The sequence below is a fragment of the Ambystoma mexicanum genome, chromosome 3q, assembly GCF_040938575.1.
Source record: "Ambystoma mexicanum isolate Mex_15411 chromosome 3q, UKY_AmexF1_1, whole genome shotgun sequence".
Classification (NCBI taxonomy): Eukaryota; Metazoa; Chordata; class Amphibia; order Caudata; family Ambystomatidae; genus Ambystoma; species Ambystoma mexicanum.
This window is the reverse complement of record NC_090926.1, coordinates 64,599,728-64,620,018: the sequence shown is the minus strand read 5'-3', so window position 1 is coordinate 64,620,018 and position 20,291 is coordinate 64,599,728. Positions and strand designations below refer to the sequence as shown.

The 20,291-nt window shown below is 43.5% G+C and overlaps 1 protein-coding gene across 1 annotated transcript in view; it reads right to left on the bottom strand.

Moving 5' to 3' along the window:
- LOC138582122 (zinc finger protein 813-like) overlaps window positions 1–20,291 on the bottom strand; it is a 159,339-nt gene that overhangs the window by 52,945 nt on the left and 86,103 nt on the right. The window contains exon 3 of the mRNA XM_069653114.1: window positions 5,308–5,418. Within this exon, the coding sequence (XP_069509215.1) occupies window positions 5,308–5,418 (111 nt within the window). The remainder of the gene's footprint in view (window positions 1–5,307; window positions 5,419–20,291) is intronic.

Genomic DNA, 20,291 nt, shown 5'->3' with positions numbered 1-20,291 from the left:
TTACTACCCATGGCCTTGGCTGGGGTGTTCTGTGCCTGTACCCTACCATTTAGAGGGCAGAAATACAGATAACCCCCTCCAGTCTTTAAACATCCTTATGCCCAAAACATCTGATCCTGACCCTCACACTACAAACAAAACAAGAAAGTGAGAAAGGGAATGTCTTCAACCTGATATTGGCAAAAAGGGTTCATAAATGAAAATGATAATAGCTCCAACGAAAATGTTTTCCAAGGTGAAAGACCTTGGATGCAGAAAGGGTGGGTCCTGTCCCCTGGATTCTTAAATGGGATGGCACTGTCTCTTTATTAACAGTTCCTTTGAGAATCATACAAACACGGCGACAAACAAAATGTCGCCTATACTGAGTACGGTGCTTTTGCGCCGTACTGATATCCTGACCCCCATTACTCTGACTAATGGAAGCGGGGGTTGTGGAGGTGTCCCCGCTCCCGTTAGTCAGAGTAATGGGGTTAAGGGGATGCGGGGGTGTCCCCCGCATCCATTACATGGTAGCGGGGACAATAAAGATAAAAGTTTTAAAAAAAAGAAAAAATAAAGGCCCCTGCACCACCAGTTCAGACCTAAGTTAGTGCGACAGAACTGGCGCTCCAGGGGACAGCAGCATACTTGTTTGTGTGCCACCGAAAATGTAATTGGGTAGGGGGAGGTGGGTAGGGGGATGTGGGGCGCAGTGATGTATGTGATCACGGCGCTGTGGCCATAATAGAAGTCAGCTTTTTGAAAGTCGACATTATGGGCGGCGCAATGATCACATAGATCCATTCCTTTGCGTCTCTCCTTGATTCACAATACTCCTGTTAGGTAACACGTTCTGGAACAGTCATTAACACAGGTTTCTTCTTTGTCTAACAAACACTGCCCTTCTTTAACATTTCTTGCAGCTTTGCAAAATTTCCTGATGCACAGGGCGCGTTGTAAATGACATATCATATCATATTATATCATATACTCTCCTGCAAGGACTTCTTTTGTAGTTTAAACTGCCTGGTATACTCCCTTGCCAGGACTTCTTATGTGTTTTCACAGTTCCTCTGTATCACCAAAACTGCATATAATATTCATGGCTCGGTATATCTGTCTGCGTTAATGTTTGTTTAAACTTTACCCACACTTGCATCTCATGCATTCATATAGTATTGGGATTTGATTCTGTACTTTGCCTTTTCTGTTTTCAAACAATCTTCTTGTGGTTTCTGTATAAGCAATCTCATAACATTCAAATTGTCGCTGGCATGGTCGCCGGAACGTCCCAGGATCCAATTGTTTTGGGAGTTTGACCATCAGCCTACCCACCCAAATTAACCTTCTGATTCCCATACACAAGGAACCATAACGTCATTTAACACTGCTGAGTGGGTGCAAAAGGAGGAGAGAGAGCCAACACCTAAGTGACTACAGAAACAGCTGGATTTGGAGAGGAGGGAAAGCACATGCTAATAGTGACATTTCTCTTGTATCACACTAGTAATGGAAATGGTGCCAGTTTCTGAGGTATCCCTTATGCAGGCATGGGCACCTTGACTGCTGCACAGAGGTGGCTACAGGGCTGGACAGGTTCTGATTTTGTAAGCCCTACTGCTCAACCTTCAGACGGACCATTTCCCATTCAGGATAGGGTATGGTACTTCAGGGGGAATGGGACCTGGGGGAGTCATTATACTGGCAAGACATCAATTCTCAAGAGCAGGGCAACCACAACATGCAGCCTCTGCCCACTTGTGGCTAATCTATAGAATAACTCTGGCAACCAAAGGAAAGAGAGAGAAGGTGTAGAGTAAACACTGGGACCAAGCAATAGTCAGGGCACTTGTTCCCCGTATACCCTCCTTTCCGAAACCTGGTCTAAGAGGAAGATGTGAGTTCATGAGTGAGGTAAAAAGGTCTATTTAGGGGAACTACCTGAACCTTCTACATATTTGGGAGACAATGTGGGACCACATACGATCTTTTGGGACAGGGTTAGAGATAACCTGGCTCAGGAGGTCTGGCTACATGTTGTTGATCCCCCTTCTATGAATTGCATTCAGGGACAGAAGATGGTTCTCAGACAACAGACCAGTGGCAAAACTCAACACTTTGAGCTTCCTAGACCTTGTACATCCCTGTCCGTTTATGTAGGACAGACTTCCCCATCAGGATTGAGATAAACCTCATAAGGGCTCTCTCGATAGCTGCTAGCTCCCGCTGGTTGGATGACTGGTCTGCCTCAAGTGCTGCCCATCTCCCACGAACTGAACAATCTTCCATGACAGTCGCCTAGCCCCCACCCTCCTAAGGAATTCAGCATCCGTACCTAGAATCTTGGGACCTGGAGGATCTAGGGGAAATCCACGAATGAGTTTTGTGGTCCCTAGCCACCACTTCAGGCCTTGTACGGGCATCTGCGGAACAGGAATCAGGACTTCATAATACAGTGAAGCAGGAGTGGCCTCACATATGGACCCTCAAAGACACAGGTGGTAGTGCAATGCTGTCGTCTTAGTTGCTATGTCACCATGATCTGACATGTGGACACCTGTAAAATTGCCACTTCGATCTTCTCTACCCCAGGGTGTTTTAATAGAATGCAGGCCACCTCTGCCTAACGCCTGCCTCCTAGAAAAAGGGGTTGAATGAACTTTAGTTTTAACATGCCCCAGCTGATGGTGAAACTGAAGTCCTGGTGTGTCTGGGAAGTAATTCCCATCCAAGTCATCATGGTCTCACCCTCTGTCGCTCATTAAATCTGTCATTCATGTATGAGTTAAATATCCTTGCGATGGAGGAGGGTCACAATTTGGGCCACATTTGTGAATACCCTTGGTGCAGTCCTGAGACCAAACAGAAAGACCTGGAATTTGTAGTTTGCATGCCTGAGGAAACGAGCTTGATCTCTTGGTGGGAAAAAGGTAGTAAGCAACAATTAAATCGATCAAGACTAGAATACCTCCCAGAGCATTCGGGGGTATGATGTTCTACAGAGTTTCCATTGTGAAGTGCTGGACCAAGATGAAGGGTTTCACCACTTTGTGATTCAACACTAGGAGAAATCCCCTGCGGTCGTCAGAACCACAAAGATAACAAAGTAGCCCCAACCCATCTCTCATCTGGAGGGACCTCTTGAGTGGCCCCTTCCGATCCCTTGTAGGAGCTATCATCTTCTCAGGGTTGTGGGACAAGTAAATTGATTTTCCTCCTGACAGAAGTGGAGTACCAATAAATTATTCCTTAAATCAGTGTTTGGTTATACTCATACTTGTATATTGTCCAATGACTCAAAAAATGTCACAGAGGACCCCATACCAACCGAGCACCATATTTTGGATAGTCACAGGAATCGGACATCACATCTGCCCTGTGCTTGTGCAGGCCTAATCTGGGCTTTTATCTGGCCTATGTATCTGTTAGTGTCAACTCTTGAGCGTGCCCGGTATGTTTAGGGTTCGAAATTGAGGGGAGCTTGAAGCTATTTAGCTCCTGCTTGTAGCCTAGATTTGCTTGACACCAACAGATACCAGGAGTTACTTTTTGCTTCCGAAGTCAACTAATGCCGAACAAACACATCTATGTGAATTCAACTCTTGGCATTTGGGACAACCGAAGAATAAACATTAGGACACATCTATATGACATTAAAAGTATGAGGGGTCACAAATAATGGACAAAGGGACCTTTGTTACATTTCTGGAATGCTATGTACTAGCTCGTCGTTCCACATTGGTAATTCTTGGTCACTGGTTAATGCAGGATATAGCTCCTGCTTAATCATCTTAATTTCAGTCCCTGATGTTGCTTGGCATCGGGTAGGCTGAAGTTATAGCTTTTTATTCTTAAGTGCCCTTATGCCATTGCCTTCCCTGAGAGATGAGCAGACTGTCTTCCAGGCCATGACCAATGAGCTTGCCAACCTGGAATGAGAACTTGAAAACTAGGGTTTTGTGACCATTCTGTACTTCACGCTCCCAGGAGCATGCGTTTCCATGCTGTGGCTGATCCGCTCATGGTTAAGCATCTCTTTTAGGACGTCCGCACACTAGGCTCCTTCTCAATAAATTTTAATAGTTCATGAAAATGTGAGAGTTGGGCCTGTGATGTAAAGGTCACAAATACTATTTCTGATCAAAAGGTGGGCCCCTGCATAAAACTTAACGACCCTTATCAACTGCATGCTTGACCTCTGGTGACGTGAATAGATGACCATGCAGACTAGAGAATATTGTGCTCTGTTTTAGAGTCACTATTCTTATGGGGAGACTGACATGCCCGTAGAAGGCCAAAACTGAAAATCCCACGCAGACCATTTGCTCATACGTCCTGATTTTTGGCTTCCGGGAGAGAACCAGCTCCTCATTCTCAGACAGCGCCATTTTGATAGTCGCCTGTGAAAGTACATTCATCAGCTCCTCTTTCGCTCAAGTTTTCCCCCCTGAATTGCGTGTTATAATCACTCTCTGCGTGTGAGGGATCGGTGTTCAATGAAAAAGAGGTAGTGGCCCATTACTTCGAATTCCTCTTCCGTTTTGCCAAATGTTGTTGTCTTGGTCTCCTTAAAGAATTCAATCATTTCTTTTTTTTGGAGAGGGCCCAGGGCTGCTGACTCGCTACCAGTAACTGTGTGTACTCTATGGCTGGCCTGCACATACTTTTCATTGGCGCACACATCGCCCGAAGTGTGCATGTCACCTTTGTGATTAAAGACACATGCACATTTCCAAAATCGTGCATCTATTTTTAATGCTTTTTTTGTACATCGGCAATCACCACAATTTCAGTTTGACATTATTAATGGTGTCCATTATCGTTGTATGTAATATCTTCATCTGGGCACCGAAGCAAGCTGGCACATGGAGTGTTTGCACTGGTTAATCTGAACCGTAGTTGTACCATCCCATCAGCAGCACTTGCTTCTTTCTACATGCTTAGGTGTCCTTGGGATTCCTTGGTAATAGGCTTTCTTTATTAATATTAGTTACATCTGTATAGTGCAAAATGCAAGAAAGTTAATTGCAAAAGTATTTACAATCCAGACAGCCAAGAGCAGAGGACACTCATAACATCTTACAAATGGATAAACAAGTTGGCCAGCACACATTTGATGAAATAAAAGTATCAAGTTGCTCTGCTGAGGACAATAAGAACAACATTCCTTTAGCGCTTCCCTGGATAAGAAAAGGCAACTTGTCTATGAAGGGTGGGAAGAGCAGATGGGCTTAAGGTTGGCCGTTTATGCACCTATGTGTATAGAAACTGGGGTGGCTGAGGCTAGAAATGATCACGGGAAAACCAAATGTACGTTTTACTCACTTGACGAATCATGAGTCCTGTGACTTCTCTCGCGATCCAAGTTGTCCTCAGGGATCCGCGCTCCATTCTCTTTCGCACTTAATGAAAAGACAGTGGTGGCAATAAGAGGACCTATTAGTAAAAGAATGTAGAAAACACTTCACATGCAGGTCCTTGGGTGATGACTAAATGAACTTTACAATTAGATGTTCACTGACATATCGTAACTCTTCTTTAACTCATACGGTTAGTTATGAAAATGTGGGTCAATCCTGGCTAATTAATAGGTGCACCGGTCAGTAAACTTTACAAGGAACCATTTCTTGAACGCTAGAACATTCTATTTTGTAAAAAAACATACCACCAATGCATTCAGTGTCTGCAGCTACCACCACGCTTTGTAAAGACCCAGCCTTCTAGAAAATGTAATCACCAGTCATCCTAAAATGTGCAGGTGGTTCCAATTAACTTAATGGGCCTCATTACGACCCAGGCGCTAATGGGTTAACGGCGCCGTAAAAGGCTGCGGCGCCGTTAACCTATTAGCGCCTAATTACGAGGTCCCTTTGCGGGACCCGACCTTAACGGCTGGTGTAGACCAGCCGTTAAAGTAGGGACCCGCAAAGGGACCTTGGTGCTAAGTACGGTGCCACAATTTGCGGCACCATACTTAGCGCCTTCCCCATTCCCATTGACCCCTATGGGCAAAAAATGGGAATGGGGAAGGGCCATGGAGGAAGGGGGAATCACCGCCCCGCCAACCTTGTAATGGGGTGGTAATTCCCCCTTTCTCCATGGCGGAGTCGGTAAGTTACCGGCATGGACCATGGTGCTATTAGCACCATGGTCCTCCGCCTGGGTCGTAATGAGGCCCAATGACTTGGTCGTGAAAGAAGTTCAAGTATGCAGAGTCCCTCATAAAATGATTGAGATTCTGATGCCGGATGCGTTTCATCATGCGCCAATGCTAAACAGTCCCTTCCAGCCTCGAATGGGACCGTCTGTCCATTATACAACTATACACTTTTTGGCAGAACCAACCAGAGGGCTCTCCTAATGGGGAATTCGCAGCAGTGGAGACTACTGCTTGCGCTGTGCATTTGCATTGTGGTGTGCCCCATCTAAATGCACTCTGCCTCCCCACCCCACTCCTTCAGTTTCCAAAATCCACAATATCATACTTTTGGTTGGTTGGTTCAGTGGAAAAACCTCCCCAAGTTAGGACCCAGCATGGGTGCTGTTTTGCAAAGGCCACATCTTTGACTCCTGAACATTAAACACCCACTGAGGTTTGAGGGACCTCCCAGCGCGAGTAGAGAAATAGCCCTATTCCAAAGGAGGCGGGACAGGGCCCTACTGTCATTCGTAACCTAATTAACATCTGGTATTCCAGTGGTGCGGTGGATATCAGGGTGGAAATGGCTTTACCTAGCAGGCTGCTTTGAGCAAGATTGCTCTTGTAATCCAGTGTGCTGGCATATTCCGACTGGCTAGAACAAATTCCAAATAGAGGGGGGGATCAACTAGGTGGATACTATTATTCTATAGTCAAGTGGCACAGCAAGTAGAGCGCTCGCTTTGACATCGTGCAGAGCCTGCTAACGCAGGTTCAAATCCCGGCAGGGCCAAACTCAGCCTTTCATCCTTCCGAGGTCGATAAATGAGCACCACACACCGTGAGTAATAAGCAGCGCCCAGATACCTGAGGGTTCGAAGCGCTATATAAATACCAAATTATTATTTTATTTTTATTATTATATGCAATATGGCCTCTTTTGACTACAAGCATCAAAGAAAGTGATGCTTCGGGTAGAAGCCAGCTGATATCCAACTACATGGAAAAGTGCTGAAAAGCAGCACAGAAAATTCTGCCAACCTCAGGGGAATTATACACAGTGAACAAAAAGAAATGATGGCGTATGGTAGAATCTCTCTTTGTCAGAGGGCAACTATTTAAGCAATCATTCTGAACAAACAAGCCAGAGGCATTTCATTTTAGAACAAGATCTGGGGAGAAATGGCAGACTCACAAGGGGCAACAATGACATGTTTAAGCAGGCTATTGTGACATTCACACTCTAGGCCATAAGGGGGTTTGCCCGATTAACACCCTCGGTTTCTGAAAGCAGCTAATAAGATGGAGACTGTGCCCAGGAAGGACAGTTTTCAGTCCCTCTCCGAACACCAATTGTTTGTCATGCCGTGGATCACAGGTCATCAGCCACTTGATAATTCTATTGTAAATTACGGTGCCAGACAGTTTTTGCAGCTCTGTCAAGCAAAGTGATTAGGTGACATGTGATTGGATTGGATTTTATAAAGTGGGACCATGGTAGCTTCAGCTTCTAGGAATGTGATACAGATTCTGATAGCATTAAGGGTTAGTGCTTACAAGGGTGTGCACATCAAGGGGGGCGCCATCTGGCTTGGGCTTTTGTGTGGAGACTGTGACTTCAACTATGAAGCACAGGTGAGCTCTAAAAATTCCCTTTCTCTGCTACTGCTGTGTTTTTGTTGTTAAGCACCATTCTGTACCTCTCCTAAAGTGGATAGCTATCATTCAAACAAGAACAATAGTTCACCCAGATTTGGGAAGGGATATATATTTGCAGAGTATCAGTGTAAAGTTTGGGGTGTAATGGAGGATCGGAAGCTGGCTGTATGTTCTCAAGTTATTTTATTCATTAAGAAAAAGAGTAATTATTAAGTTAAGTGCAAGAGATAAAACATCCACCAGCCCTGGAAAGCTGGCCCCAACTGTCACCCTTCAAATCCCCAGCTGTAGAATGTAAACACCACATTCCAAAAGATGGCATCACAACAGACTGGCACACACACTCACTCATTCAAACCAGATCACTACAATCAGCTATAGTTATTTGCACGATAGCCACTAGCAATGCTCCTTCCACAGGATTTTGAGTCTTTAATATTTAAGGCCTCCACCAGCTCTCCTCCTGCTAAATCTTCCTCCACTTGCTTTTTGTTGGGCTTTTTTTATGTATGGTTCTCTTGGTGCAGACTTTAACTGAATGCAGTTGCTAGGTTTCTCTTTGCATTTCTGCAGTTGCTATTGACCCATCCAGTTGATAGGTTTGTGCTTTTCCCGTGTGGTTTTAGAGACACAACAATGTTTGCTATTGTTATGTCTTAGCATGCATTCAACATGGAGATCCGGATTCAAGCAGGTAGCATCGAGTCGCCGCTCGAGCGTGGTGGTTTTACTAGGGGCTGAATAATCTAGAGTATCCTATGATGGAATTTGGGGTATAATTGTTTTAGATTTTCCCAGGTCAATTGATATTATTTATGTATTGCACTGTATTTTCCAGCTGTAGAACACGGCTCCAGCAGTAATGGTTTCTTGGTGCTAGCAACCTGAAGAGGGGTGGAAGATAAGAGAAAACCCATAGAGAACAGAAGCGTTTTAAGAAGATGCCTACATGAAAGAAAGCTACCAGCAGAAAGCAACTGTTAAGTGAGAGAATGTCATTGGTTAGTCACTGTAAAAGAGAAATCTCTCCTCCCCTTTTTGGAAAAACCCTCACGGAATGTCTAACAGAAAATGATGCCTTAAAAGGAGAACTGGGCACTAAAGAGAAAATAGAGCTTGAAAAAGAATTGGATACCTGATTGGTAACAGTGAGAGACTGTAAGACGGGGGAAACGCGAGGGATTTTCTCACTGCCAGTAACACGTCTGGCTGTGGCATTCTGTGTAAGCAGTAACAGTAACAGACTGCTCTGAGAAATTCTAAAGCAAAGGGCAATGCCATGGTCCAGACAGACTTGGGCAATGGCAGTGACTGCTGAAATGTAGGCATGTCCATGAAGAAGCAAGGTTTAGCTTTAGGATTCAGAGATTCAATGAACCAGAAACACTCAAAAGCTCCTTTGTGTTATGTATACTTCGAACAGTGAGATAATTTAGGCCTGCATATCCTTGAAGTCTCTGTACCTTGTATTTTGAGGACTGTACTCTGTCTCGCATCAATTGGATATAAGGGGTTTGGCCTTTCGTCTCCTAGGTAGTACTCATTTTTTTTGAGGATCAGTAAAAATAGCGAAGAGGGAGGGCTACTACATTAGAGTGCATGGTACTGTGCACACAATATGCTTCTTATGGAAACCTAATATTGTATTGGCGACGAAAAGTGAACACAACACAATCCCTCTTAAACTCCTTTCTGTTTGGACCCTCCCAATCGACCCTTTTTGCCATAAGGAAGTGTTTTTGTGTCCCTAGGTAATTCAGCAAGTGTATAGATTTCAGCGTCAATGAATCTGTATCTTCCTGTATGCCGTTTCTTCGGGAGGGTATACCTGCCAAAATCATCATATAGGAATCATGTCCGCAGGGAACTTAATACTAGAACTTTATGGGTCTCTGCTAAAGGCTGATGAGGCAGCGGTTCCCCACAAGTCTATCTGATTGCCTTGGACTTACCCAGGGTTATTGGTTTTAGAATTTGTCCCAATGCTAGTCAGCATGACATAAGATGTTGTTTCAATGCCATTAACCTTACCTTTAGCAGGTGTTCTCAGTCCTTTGGCTAATATATTTGTTTCAACTCCAGTGCCATTAGTCAAGTCTTAATTACAAAGGAATGTTTGCTGAGACCGACGGGGACATGTTAGCATCTTAGTTCTAAACAACTTTTATCTTGTTCAACCCAATATACAATTTTCATTCAATGCTGTTATCAAACATGCTAAAGCTTCATGGGACAGCAAAATGCTATTTGTTTAGGTTCACATAAAAGAGCAGGGTCATCTTCTTGGGATGAAACTCTCCTTGCTATGAGACTTTTCACAGACAGCACCGCCATTGGCTTTCATATGTTTTTTCGGTTTCGATTTACCTGATTTGGCCGACATTTTGGTTGTATTATCTTGATTATAAGAGTGATTGGCAAAAGGCTCCTATGCAGACAAGCAAACCATGGCGGCCTTTCTCAGAGAATTAATAAGAGGGCAATGTCAACACTATTACATACTATCACTGGTCGAATCTTCAGATGTTACCTCAATCTGGGGGTCTACAAGCCTCGCCATAAAAATGTATAGTACCTATGGCTGGAGTCTGATTGGTATAGTGGTGGCAGTAATGATATTCTTTGTATATTGTGGGATTGGCAGGTATGCCAATCCCCATTTTCACAATTAGCTCTAGAGATTCCAGGCATACTGTTGTTTTTTCTACCTGCACTACGTTGAACGGTTGATGTCTTCCTCTTTGGCATTTATTTTCTGAACACCCTCCTGTCTTATCAATAATCATCGCATTATTACTGATGTAAGACAAAGTCTATCTTTTGATATATTTTATTTTACTTTTTATTTCATAGGGTTTTTGTAAGGCACAAGGGAGTGGGGATGGGAATCTGAAGACCCACTGGTTCAAGGAACATTCTCATTGGTAAAGTGCAATAGGAAAGAAGTGACAAGAAGAGTTTAGTGTATCAGAAGTGCGTAAACAAACAAAGGGGGGAGTGTGTCAGATTTAATAATTGCAAAATGTAATGGGGATATGGAGAATTTCAGACGCAGATATACAGGCCCAAGACAGTTGAGTCGCCCAAGACATTGGAGGGGAAGAGTAAAGGGGAGTGCACTAGAAAGCTGAAAAGATCAAAAGAGCGGAACCCCCCCATGAGAGCTGTGTTGCCCAGAAAGCTGAGCAAGCCAAAAGGGCTGAGAAGCCTAAGAGAGCTGAGGGGCAGAGAAAAGTTGAATGGCCTAAGAGAGAAGAAGAGCCTAGAAGAGTTGAGTGATCTTAGGGTGCTGAATCAGCAAGGAGACCCAAGAGGTCAAAGAGTGCCAAGAGGGCAGAGTGGCCAAAGAGTGGAGAGAAACAAGGGAACAAAGGCTTGAGAGATCTGAAAAGCCGAGGATAGCTGAAGAGAAAAAGTCAAGGAGACCGAAGAGTCAGAGTGTGGCCAAGGGTGTGGCCCAAACAGATATTGGAAATATGTGGTACTGGCTAAAAGAGTGTGCCACGCTTTATCCCTAAGTGCATAGTCGGCAGGGAGCTGGGCACCAAATCCCCAAGGATTGAGCGGGGCACTATGTGGCTGAAAAGTAAGATGGCCACTATATCCTGAGGACTGAGCTTGGTCCTATAGACCTGCGAGCCGAGTATTTTATACTTGGGGAGCAATCTGGGCACTGTGTCGTTGGGATTAGCTGAGCTGTATATATTCCTGAGGAACTAGAAGGGTTCTGGGCACTATATCCCTGAGACTGTGCTTGAGAGACAAGAAGCGTGCTGGGCAATACAGCCTTGAGACTGTGCTTGCAGGTGTCAAGAAAAATGCTGTGCGTTATAAGCTTGAGACTGTATTTAGGACAGAGAACAAGAGAAAGACCAGTGTCCATACTAGATAGATGAACCCGGACATACTAAAGTGTACCCCTTTCCAACAGCTTTGAATTAGATTGCTCAAGGAGAAGAGCACCCTTTCCAGTGATGGAAAAGCCAATAAACATTATAGCCGTTTCATCCTTTGAAAAGATATATCACTAATGGTGTGTTCTTTTGCCCCTCCACCAATGGGAACAAAAAGGGCAAAGTTCTAGGAACCAGCTTAGTTGCTTAACAAGGGGATTTAAATATGCCTGCCCTTCCAAACTTATTGTGTGCGGACAAAGCAGGAAGCGGCAAGGACTGAGCTTAAAAGTACAGGAAACAGGCTAGAAGACTCCTCCAGTCAGCAAGGTCCATGTATGTCCCGCCACCTCCTGACATAAACTAACCATGGGCAGTAAGCAAGAGGAGTGGGACTGCAGTTATCAGGTCGCCAACGCAGCTTCGGCTGTCGCCCCGGGGCAGCTGGCCAGAAAGCCCAGAGGCCAGCAAAGCTGACAGAAGGAGGGGGAGCACCTTAGATGTTTTCTGTTCCTTGTCATGCAGAATCATGAATGCACATTATTGTGTCAGAAACACAATAATGCACATTTGTCCTCCAAAATATGAACTTTGCCCACTAAAGCAGGGAGTCACATGGGTTAGTGAAGTAAGGAGTCCAGGTAAGTAGATAATTCACCTACTTTATTTAGATTACATTGTTTTAATGGCCCCACGGACACCGCTCTGTCTCCGCCTGCCGCAGTGCAACTGCTTCTCTCACTCTGAACTGTTCTGCCAGGAACCCCTTACCATGGTTTTAGGTGAAAAAAATGTTTTCACCAGACCAAAACAAAAACAGATCGATTTAGAAAGACTGAATAAAATCGATAATTCGGTCTTTCTAAATCGATCCTAAAACGCCTCTCAACCCCCTAAATTCTATCTCCACTGACCCCCTCCAAGCCCCCGACCCACCCTTACCTTCCTCCGTCGACGCTGTGCTCCTCTCGGTCTGCAGCCATTTTGGGAATGACAGCTGCTGCATGAGACCCACACGATGCGATCGGCGTCGTGGAAGCAAGGTAAGTGTTTGGGTGGGTGCATGTGTGTGAACATGTATGTGAGAGAGAGGTGCGTGCATGTATCTAGTGGGAGTGGGAGATAGCGTTGGCGCAAGTTAAAAAAGTATATTCAAAAAAGTTATGAATGGTGTGAGTGTGACAGGAAAGTGTGGTGAGGGACAGGAGGAGGGTGCGTGAAAGGGGGTTTAGGTGGTGAAACCCCCGAAAACCTTAGAAACCGAGGGTCGGGGCCCAACGTGATACTGCAGCATTTTGAAAACGACACCTAAAACGACCAAAATATATCAGTCTTTTTGGTGTTTGAGTTTCAAAATGCGGTAATATCACATGGAACCCTTACCATTCTACCTACCATATTCCATTCTGATTCCATACATAACATTACAGCCCTACACATTCCCCCTCCAAAGAAAATAAAGCAACATTCTTTTAGTAAAGATAAAACAAAAGTACCTAGAATAACACAATAATTAAAATTTTAACTCACGCTATAATAACTTGCATCACTTTTTGTAAGCTACATATTCTTGACTTCACTACACATTCTTGAAATTTGTTTGGCATTTTCTGAATTCTTATACCTCTTCTCACACCTTCCCCTTTCTCTCGCTCCATACCTCTAATAACACCATCCACTTCTCTTCTCACTCCATCATTACTCTCTTCCACATCCTTTAACATAGAACAATCCCAATTATCCCACAATCTCTTCTTCTCCTTATTCACATTACCACGTACACACTTAACCACTCTATTTAAATGCCACACTTACCACACTCTTAAAACATTCTATCACCTTCAAAGGACCAGAGAATTTCGACACTCCCTGTTTGCCTTGTCTTCCCCATCTCACTTTTACAATATCACCAATGTGAAATCTGTCCATTTCTTTTTTAATACGTCCCCGGAAATTAATGTCATGATATTCCTTATTCTTCATCTGAGTTTCCAACATCTTATCAGCAACAAAAATGTTCACTTACTTTCTCGATCACCAACATCTCATTCATCCACGATAGAGAGCATTTACTGTTGGGCTCTCTACCCATCATCATGCGAAAAGGCGAAACACCTGTAGCACTATTCTATATAATATATATGTATATATTGGCATTATTCTAATACTCCACATTAAATCACACATTTTTTTTTTTTACAGTTAAGACCATTAGCGAACGCTAATTGCACATTCTCCTACCACTCTATTTTATCTCTCCACCATGCCCTTAGTTTCCAGATGTCAGACGAATATTTCCATTCAAAAACACAATTTATCACAAAATTCCTTCTGTGAAAAACCAGAGGGTGTCTCACTGCCTAGACCCCGTACATCCCTTCCTCAAGTGGCCAGGGCACGGCCATCGCCTTTGGATCCAGACTCTGGGGATGTACAAGTGCGGGAGAATCACCTGGGTGAGGGATCCTCAGGAAGTGGGGGAGAGACACCAATGGCGAGATGCGGTATCCCCCCCCTTTTCCAATACCCCTATCCAATCTTATTTCATGGGATATTCCAACTTCCCAGAACCCCCCCTTTTCCTACACAAACACTGAGCCAAGGAAGAGGAGGTATAAGGCTGAAAGGATTATCACCCATGCAATACATTGGACATGTCCCTCTAAGGAGATCAGGCAAGGTCAGGCACTTGACTTTAATCACGCACACCTAATACCTATTAACTCTCCCCACATGGTTAAAAGTTGGAACACTGAGACACACTTTGAGCAAATCGGTGCACGAAAAGGAGCAGTTCCTCCAGGGCCGTGGTGGACCAGGGAAAGGAGAGCGACAAACCTAGGGGCTGAACCGAAGGGGCAGGAAGCCAGAGACCACCCTCGGCGAGAGATTATTTCAGAAAGGCAGTGTGGATTGCGCATGACAGTCCAGCTGGAAGGGAGAACGATTCTTCAGAGTGCTACACAGTTACCAGCCGCCCTCCCGTGTGAACGGCAGAATTGGGGAGGTGCAGAAGCGGCATTGGTAACAAACTTGTCTCCTACATCAAAGGCACGAAAGACGGAAAGTATCTTAACACGACCGGTGAGTTGAGGGAAGCAAAGAAAGCCCAGTCTGTGTTTATTTGAAATACTTGCAACAGTATCTGATGGATGAAGGTTAAGCAAGTGCCAATAAGCTGCGAGAGAAAGTGAATCCATTGTTAAGAACTGTGAATACAAAATACAAAGTGGCAGAGGGGTCCGGCTAAGTGAGATTACCCAATTGAAAGTCTCTGTAAAATGTTTTTAAAGCTGAAGAGGCAACAGGAAGTGAGAGAAAGAAAGTAACCACAAACCTGCATGAAAGAAAAGTTTGAAAGACTTGATCTAGGAGCAACTGATATGAAAGCAAGTCGTACGTAGCAAGTACATTTTCCAAGAGACATTGGAACTGAAGAAAAATATGTAAAGTGCAAGTAAAGAAAGAAAAGAGGGTTGAAGTGGTCATGTGGAGGTGAGAGCAAAAAATCCTCCCAGTTTCGAAAGTCTTCGAACTGAAATGTAAAGAGGGTCAGAGCCTGGCTGAGGGAGACCCATATGAGAAGTAAAAGTTAAAGGTTTGAGCCCGATTGAGGGGAACCTATAGTGTGGAATGTAAAGAAAGCGTGGTCGATGGGAACCACACCAAAAAGAGGAGGTTTGAGCCAGATTGAGTGGAACCTATAATGAACTGTGACCCAATACTATACTTAGAAACTTTTTGTTAAAACTGTGTAGAAGCTTGAAGGGTGACCTCGACTTGGGTGATGGGAACCCGAGCGGTTAAACCCGTGAACATGTGACTCGGACTTGAATGGCCAAAAAGGGTCTGGAGGGCAGAGCCAGCCACCTAACTGTGTTCGCAAGCCAAAGTGTGTTCATCCATCACATGTTCCATCTAACCACGTGCTAAATAACGTGGGGATGAGAATTAATACTGATTTATATTGCCATTCTAACCTTTCGTTTCACCACTGATTTTTCCTTTTTTAGATACATATCCCTATGTCACATAAGTTTGTATTAGAGTGAAGGGCAGGCATTAGGTTTTTGTTAGTATAAGCCTTTATTGTTTGACTAAGACTGACTAGGGCGGTTTCTTTATTATTTTATGGTCAAGATTACTCCCATCTTAGTTATAGGGCCAGATAAGAGTTTTTCCAACCCCCTTGAATCTAACAATAAAGGTTTTGAAACTTGCAACTCTTGTGTCAATATCTATGTGTGATACCATCCCTCCCTCACACTAAGCATAACCTCTGGATTGCCTTCTCTCCTAAATGTCTTCTCCAAAAACCCAATCACTTCCCTTGATGTCACTCCATCCACCAGAGCCACTTCTGGCCAATGTGAATACCCGTCTACCACCACCAACAAGAATCTATTTCCTTGTCCTAATCCTTCATAAGGGCCCAGAATATCAATTTGTAACTCCATCCATGGTCCCTTCGGCACAGGAATGGGGGTCAATGGTAGAGTACAAGTTACCATATTTTTGTGACAATTTCCACAAGGTGAACATTGGTGAAGTATTCTCTCTACCTGTACATCCATCGCTGGCCACCAATATCTCTCTCTCGCCTTCTCTTTTGTTATGGTAACTCCAAGATGACCTTCATGAGCTAATTGATTTATCCCTCCTCTCAATTTGTATGGCAGTGTCCCTCTAGAGCCTCCTTAAGCATCCTTTGTACTTCTCCGCAACTGTATCCCTTTCTGGCCGTCCATCAACAATCCACTCTCTCACCTTATCAAGAAATGCATCTTCTTTATTACATTCTTCCCATTCATCTTTACTTACAGTAGCCACAATTCCCCATACCTGTTCCTCAACAACCCTCTCCAGGATCATCACTCCTCTCATGTAACGGCAACGTGGATAAAATAAATCTGCCACACAATTATTTTTTACTGGTAAGTACTCTACTTTAAAATTGTATTACATCAGTCTCAGCCCAAATCTGGACACACCCTTCATTGTTAAAACTTCCACTTAAGGTTTAGGATCCGTCTTCATCACAAACTTCTCTCCACAAACATACTGCCTGAAATGCTCTGCTCCCCAACAGCATGCCAACAACTCCCTCTCAATCACTGAGTAACATGTTTCTGGGTCCATTATAGCTCTAGACACAAACATTACTGCTCTTTCACGATCCCCATCCCTCTGGGATAACACTGCACCCAAACCCTTGCAACTTGCATCCAAAGTAAATATGGATTTCCTTCCTGGTACAAAACCGCCCATCAATGGTGCCTTAATTATGCATCTTTTAATCTCCTTCACAGCTAGTTCATAACTTTCCTTCCATTCAAATTTCACATCTTTCTTTATAAATTCCCTCAATGGCTGAGTAATTTCTGCAAACCCTTCAATATATGTGTTGTAATACTGTGCAAAACCTAAGAAAGAGTGCAACTCTTCCTTATTATTGGGATAAGCTGTTCATTCAATTGTTTCCATGGCCTTCAATCTTGGTTTATAGCCCCCCTTTAGATATTGTATGCCCCAAATAATCCAACTCAGATTTACATTTACTTTATTTAGTTATTAAATGTGTTACAGTTAATTAAAACTTTACACATAGTAAAGAACATTAGCTAAAATCCATTACATAATAAATACATTTGTATAAGTAGGATCCAGCTCTTAGATAAGAAGTTTGTATTTAAAATGTCATCTTCATTCAATTCAATGTTATCCTTTAACAACCAGCCATATCCTATATAAGGCAAGTTGAGTCGACTTAGAATCCGAGTTCAGGCACCTTAGCCAGAATTCTTATTCCTTTATCGAATCCAAATCATGAACCAGCGGGCCCAAGCGTCTAATATAGGTGGGCCCCATCATGGGGCATGCAGTCAGCATATGCTTCCCTGTTTCCAAGCTGGCCTTGATCTTACACAGTCTCCAGAATCTGTCATCCTATTCTGGAATTTAAAAAATAACCCCAGTGTTGGTCAGCATCGGCTGCCACTTCAAGTGCAGCAAAAGAATAAACCTCCTCAACTCCTTAGAAGTGCATAGGGAAAGATAGGCCTGAGGCTTCTTATACTTGTATATCATTTGGGACACAAAAGTATAATGTTTAATTTAGAAAGGTGCCTAAAGTCATCTGCCCAATCCCCCAATTCCATTTTCCTTACTAAGCTGTTCTTTAGGACCTGGAAGTTTTCCTCCCGATCGAGTAGCCAATCAAGTTCATCAAATTGTCTCGTGGTTTGAACCATAAAAGTCTCATCCTTCACAGAGTCGACGTCCTTTCCTGTGGAGTGAATCAGCAAGTTTGTATCTGCTTTTATGCCCTTATGTACACCAATGCTCTTTTCTGCTTCAGGAGGCTTCCCAATGAAATTAACTCCATCTCTAAGTGTATCCCCGAAATCTTCCTCCAAAATGTACTTTCGATCGCCTTAAGCCAATTCAAATTTCTCATAGCCAAGGCCTCAAGCCTGTATAATACCATAGGCGCAAAACACTGACAACAAAGCATTCTTGCACCTAACCCTGTGAAGCCTCCTGTTTGAGCTACATAATGTGAGATTAATGCCATTAGTTGATTCACCCTTCTTGTGCGGTCTCTAATGCACTCGTGGTATCCATAAGGATACCCAGATATCTATATTCCTCAGCATAGTGAATCCAGTGGCCTGATATGTTTAGAGCTACTCTCCTGACCCCTTGTTTCCCCAAGGAAGATCACCTGTGTCTTGTTTTTATTAGTAGCCCATTTTCTTTTGCATATGGCCATAGCTATTTAGCCATCCTTTTCAAACCCCTGCAGGTGCAGTCCAAGATGACCAAGTCATCAGCATATGCTAGTGTAGAACAGCATTGACCGTCCACCCTCGGAGGACAAATTCCGACCCTGTTCAGGGCTAGAGTCAGATCAGCCAAGTAGAGGTTGAACAGTAGGGGCGCCAAACCCCATCCCTGCTTAACTCCCCTACAGCTGACAATCGGGGAAGTCAATGTCCCTTCACCGTCCAACCTCACTCACACTTAGTTGTTTTCGTGAAGCTGCTTTACGAAATAAAGAATGTAATCTGGGGAACCACAGATCTCCAATTTTTGCCACATGCCTTATCTGTTAACCGAGTCGAAGGCCATTTTAAAATCAACATACAGTGCATTTAGCCCCATACTGTCTCTGTCAAATTTACTGATATGATTGTCGAGTTTTCTCAACAAACATATCCATTAACTGTAGGTTATCTCCAGTATCACAACCTGGTCTGAATCCTGTCTGGAACCGGTTCAATATTCCCCTCTCTGCTGCCCATGTTTGTAGCTTTTGTAACAAAAATTAGACAAATACTTTCCCTGTCACATTCAGCATATAGAGGGTTCTATAGTTACCTGGGTCCATGATATCACCTTTCTTGTGCACAGGGATCATGATTGCTGTCTGCCATGTCTTGGGGATCACTCCCTCTTTTTATAAACCTTTCATACAATATACCCAACATATTCGTTTAGGCCTCAGGCTCTTGTTTTAAACTACATTCGCTAGGCCATTTAAGCATTCTGATCATGTATTCAATATCCTCGGCCTTGAACAGGAAACAGGGATTTCTCTATGCTGGCTGAGCCTTATGGGCTTTCCCTCTTGTTTGGCTAATGAAGTCATCAGGTAATTAGTCCATTGTATTTCACTAATCGGGTTAATAACTCGCCTATTTTTCAAACGTTTTGCTTTGCCTAGTGCTTTCCAAATATTTCGTCCATTTCTCTCTTTCAAAACCTTGACCAGATGTTGCCAGTCCCCAATTCTGGAAGTATGTTTCCACCAACAGATATAGTTTTGATACCTATTTTTTATTCTCTTAATCATGGCTACTTTGCCATCAATAGGCAGGTCCCCCTTACTAATCGTTTGCACTTCACACCTCATTGCCCGTTTCATATCTCTAAACACCCTATCGTAGCTCGTCCTAACTTGAACTTGAACAAGCTACTTGTGTCGATTTAGGTTTGCATATACTATGTTCCACAGTCAGTCTTTTCTCTTCCAACTTTTTCAACATCATGCTCAACCTTCTATTATTTTCTTTTTTACCTTGTCCACATACCGAAATGTGGTCCTGAAACACTTACACTCTTATCTCTCCAAAAAAGTGAAATACAACAGTCGCAAATGGGAATGGGCAGCATTCTATTCTGGTGCCCGCGAATGGGCAATTAGCGGGTCTGGCAGGGGCGTAATGACCCAGTAATTGCCCATTTGCGCGTGCCGGAATTTTTTTCGGAAGTTTGGTGGCAGCCTGATGGTTTTACCGGCCTTGAGCTCAATTTTATGGCAATATCCTGTAAACTTCCCATTTCCCTCTTTAACTACTCCAGGAAATCATTATCTTTCTTTGCCCTCAGTGTATTCACAGATTTCTTTTTCACTTGGCAGCACAATTGACACTGGTTCCTCACTCCCTGAATTGAGCTTTATTTTAAGTTTGGCATGATCTCCCCAACCTAAGACATTCATACCATTTTTAGCCACATACACTTTCACTTCAGCTAATCTCCCCTTAAATGCAATTATCGCTGTTCTATATCCGATCATTTTAATTACTGATCCTTCAAAAGCTCTGTGATTTCTT